A 4,566-nucleotide genomic window follows, 5' to 3' on the forward strand; every position below is an offset into this window, starting at 1 on the left:
AAAATTAACATCAAAGTATTAGTTTTGTTTATATATTTGGTCATAATTGATAAAATAATAAAAATAAGTGATAAAATGATTTGAATTTCAATAAAAATATTACAGTTTTTATTGAATTAATTACTATTTTTCATACTTATTATTATTTTCACATCCTTTGTGGGAAATAAATAATAATTTACTGGATTTGTGAGTAGTAAGTATACTGAATATTACATATATGCATAAAATTTTAACCTGTTATGTCCAAAACAACATAACCTATTTGAAACGCGTGTTTCATAAAATGTGTAACATAAAATGCTCAATAATAATTATGAATAATACAAAATGTCGCGATTGATTGTAAAAAATTTACCAAAAAATGTAAGTAATAAAAAATGTAACAATATAATTATAATTATAATGTGAATAAAAAATTTTAATACGTAATAAAAATTCATAGATTACAGATACAAAATTGAAAGAGTTTTTTAGTGAAAAGGGTTTAATAACTGACGTACAATTAAAATATACAAAAGATGGAAAATTCAGACGATTTGCTTTTATTGGATTTAAGACAGAAGAACAAGCTATAGCTGCCAAAGAATATTTTGATAAAACATGTATCGATACCTGCAGAATATCAGTTGAGCAATGTGCAAGTTTAGGTATTATTATATATATAAATGTTATACTATAAATATTTATTTATGATGATAATTTTAATTTAATATATATTTATTGATATTAAATTTCAAAGGAGATTCTTCTAAACCTAGATCATGGAGTAAATATGCATCTGATAGTTCAAGAAATGTAATTAATAATAAACAATTTAATGATAAAATAGAAAATGGAAATGTGAATAAAACAATAGATAAGAAAGAGGAAAGAAATAAAAAAGATAAAAAAGAAGAAAATGTAAAACCTGAAGTCAAAGAAGCATTGGAGAAGGTATAATTATAACTTTATACTTTTATATAGCAGTTGTTAAAATTTTTTACGTGTAATTTCATATTGATTTATATTTAGCATAAAAATGATCCTTTATTTATGGAATTTCTTGAAAGTCATACAAATAAAGCCATATGGAATAATGATACAATATTGACAAATATTCAACCTAAAGAATATAACGATAATGAAATAAATAGCATTGAAAATGATATTAAGGATGATATTAAACAAGAAGAAAAAGATGAAGAAGAAGAAGAAGAAGAAGAAGAAAAAGAAAAAGAAAGAAAAGAGAAAGAACAAAAAATTGCACATAAAGTTGTATCCGATTTAGAGGTAAATTTAAATACATATATTTCTTTGTTACTTATTAATTTGTTTGATAAATATTAATAATATTTATTTTTTTTTAAATAGTATATGGAAGCTTTAAAAAATAAAGAAAAGAATGTACAAAATAAAGTTTCAAATGGTAATACATCTATACATGGGCCATTAAAATTATTTACTGTAAAACTTCGAGGATTAGCATATAATCATAAGAAAAAAGATATCAAACAATTTTTTAGTCCATTAAAAGCAAAATCGATACGAATATCGCCAAAAATTAAGGGTATTGCTTATGTTGGTTTCAAAACTCCACAACATTTGAGAAAAGCGTTATTGAAAAACAAAAGTTTTTTAGGTATTTCATAGTTTGCACATATTAAGATTTAATTTTTTTTATTTTTTTCCAAACTTTGACCTGTATTTTAATATTTTTAGATGGGAGACAAATATTTGTAATAAAATATGAAGTGAAGGAAGAAAAGTTTAAAGAAGAACAAAATGAAAATAACGATAACGTTAAATGGAAGAAGCAAGCAGAAGCATTGAAAAGTGAAGAAAGTATAGCAGAATCTGGAAGAATGTTTATTCGAAATCTGTCCTATACGACAACCGAAGATGATATTCGAAAATTATTTGAAAAATATGGTAGATAATTTTTTTTTTTTTTTTTTTGTCTAATATGATATTAACGTATAAATTTCTATTTTTTCTATTTAGGCCCTTTAACTGAAGTTAATTTACCCATCGATCGAATAACCAGAAAATCAAAAGGATTTGGTACAATAACATTCTTAATGACCGAACATGCGGTAAAAGCTTACAGCGAATTGGACGGATCGATTTTAGATGGAAGGATGTTGCATCTTCTTCCAGCCAAAATGAAAATTGATTCGCTAGAAGAACTCGACGAAAGTAAAAACATATCGTGATTCTATAATTTTTTGTAATAATTCGAATATTGGTATTATATAATTTTATAATTTTTGTATTATTTACTTATAGAAGAATTAACTTATAAACAGAAGAAAGAATTGAAAGCTAAATCAGCTGCGGGATCGTCACATAACTGGAACACTCTTTTCCTTGGTCAAAATGCTGTAGCTGATGCTATAGCTACCACTTATAATACAACAAAGGAAAATGTACTCGAAGATGGATCAAAGGGTTTGAGTGCTGCAGTTAAATTAGCATTAGGAGAAACACAATTGGTTCAAGATACCAAAAACTTTTTGGAGGAAAACGGAGTTTGTTTGGATGCATTTAACCAAGTAAATATTATTCGAAACGTAGATACCAATGATAATCAAACGATTTAATGAATGCATTTTTTCCAGCCATCAAGTGAACGATCAAAAACAATAATATTGGTAAAGAATTTACCTGCTGCAACACCAGCACAAGAGATTCGACAATTATTCGCACGACATGGCGAATTGGGTAGAGTTGTGATGCCACCTTCAGGAATCACTGGTATAAATTTTAATATAATTATTATCATTATATGTGTCTCTTAATAACATTATATCGTATAATTATATAATATTATTTTATTGTGTTTAGCTTTGGTAGAATTTTTGGAACCCTCTGAAGCGCGAAAAGCATTCACGAAATTAGCCTATACTAAATATAAACATCTACCATTATATCTGGAATGGGCACCTGACAATAGTTTTATTACTCCTGCGATAAAAAACAAAACTATTAAAGATGAAACAAACAAGAAAACAGAAGAAAAACAAGAAAAAGAATTATCGGAAAATGTAAATGATACGAACAAGGCTAATAAAGAAGAAAGCGAAGATGAGGACGAACCTGAACCAGACACAACTCTTTTCGTGAAAAATATTAATTTCTCCACTACGGACGAACAATTAAAATCGGTAAATAACTTAACATAACCTAAACATTGCCTCCTATATTGTTTAATATATAATATATTTTTTTTATAGTATTTCGACAAATGTGGTCCTCTTCATTATGTCTCGATAGCAACGAAGAAAGATCCGAAAAATCCTGGTGCCAAGTTGTCGATGGGTTATGGATTTGTAAGATATAAAAGAAAAGCAGACGCGGATCGTGCACTAAAAGTTTTACAAATGACAGTGTTGGACGGAAAAACTTTAGAACTCAAACGTTCCGAACGAACGCTAACGTATGCTTTCAGCTTCAATTTCAGCTTCCTTGACATTTACAATTTTCAATAAACATCTCTATTTATCCGAATGTGCAGAACCGATGTAAAAAGTGCAAAAAAGACGTCCACGGTAAAAGCTCAAACGGGTACAAAAATTTTGATAAGAAACGTGCCGTTCCAAGCAACAGCCGAGGAAATAACCGAACTATTCAAGTACGTATTTTAAATATTTTAAAAAGAAGAGAAGTAAATTTCTTTTATTTACACGTTTCTTTTCTAAAATACCAGAGCGTTCGGAGAGTTGAAGGCAGTTCGATTGCCTAAAAAATTAGTTGGTGTCGAAAAACACAGAGGATTCGCCTTCGTAGAATACTACACAAAAAGCGAAGCGAAGGTATAAATGAAAAATTAAAATTAAATTCTTCTATCGTCTCGAATCAACGATCAATATATACATATAATCTTTTCCTACTATATTCGTAGAAAGCATTTAAAGCTTTGTGTCAAAGTACTCATTTGTACGGTCGAAGATTGGTCTTGGAATGGGCCCAAACCGAAGAGGGTGTGGAAGATATTAGAAAACGAACAGCCAAACACTTTTATCAAGGTATGCATTTATCATAATCTCTCTTTTGCTCTATAATTAATTATCTGCTAATAACCGAGTTAATATTTTGTTGATAGATCAACCGATAAAGAAGAGTAAAAAGGCCACGTTTAACCTAGAAGATATAGCTTCGGAGGATGCATAAATAATAAATATGTTATATACATAGTACGATCACGGAAACGATACAATTAAATTCATAGTTCACACGTGACTTGGAAAGTGTATTTTCTTTCGTTATAACTGGCGGCAGATCAAATCGATCGAAAGTTAAAAAGTTCTTTTCGATTCGATGAAGGAGTGCACGATATTGATGTTCGCCTCACGTCGAAACTTTTTCCCGTCTTACTTTTCTCGAAAATAGTTTAAATTTCTACCAGCAGTATGTCGGACACGTGCTAATTCTATGTATTTGGGTTTAACGCTATTCAATCGAATAATTCAACAATAAATATCGCGGCATAATTAACATTAATATCTTCGACCCACGTTCTTCAAGCCGACTTAATTATACAATTTTCAAAGTCGCACGCGCTTGATTATATACAAACCAAACTCG

The 4,566-nt window shown here is 28.8% G+C and overlaps 1 protein-coding gene across 1 annotated transcript; it reads left to right on the forward strand.

The window, feature by feature from the left end:
- The first annotated feature begins 30 nt into the window (after positions 1-30).
- LOC100863766 (putative RNA-binding protein 19) lies at positions 31-4,221 on the forward strand. The gene is made up of 15 exons (XM_003693164.4): positions 31-366; positions 446-650; positions 743-936; positions 1,015-1,272; positions 1,354-1,621; positions 1,702-1,911; positions 1,984-2,178; positions 2,269-2,534; positions 2,601-2,736; positions 2,827-3,146; positions 3,216-3,418; positions 3,497-3,613; positions 3,689-3,794; positions 3,884-4,007; positions 4,085-4,221. The coding sequence occupies exons 1-15, from the start codon at positions 331-333 to the stop codon at positions 4,150-4,152; spliced, it is 2,706 nt and encodes a 901-aa protein (XP_003693212.2). The 5' UTR covers positions 31-330; the 3' UTR covers positions 4,153-4,221.
- Positions 4,222-4,566: the final 345 nt, after the last annotated feature.

Source organism: Apis florea, unplaced genomic scaffold (genome assembly GCF_048593485.1).
Source record: "Apis florea isolate Af1SG1 unplaced genomic scaffold, ASM4859348v1 contig_2411_pilon, whole genome shotgun sequence".
NCBI lineage: Eukaryota > Metazoa > Arthropoda > Insecta > Hymenoptera > Apidae > Apis > Apis florea.

Coding starts and splice junctions, on each gene's coding strand:
- LOC100863766 (XM_003693164.4), top strand. CDS start 331: ATGTCGCGATTGATTGTAAAAAATTTACCAAAAAAT. Junction 1,622..1,701: donor GAAAAACAAAAGTTTTTTAG/GTATTTCATAGT, acceptor TAATATTTTTAG/ATGGGAGACAAATATTTGTA. Junction 3,614..3,688: donor GAAATAACCGAACTATTCAA/GTACGTATTTTA, acceptor CTAAAATACCAG/AGCGTTCGGAGAGTTGAAGG.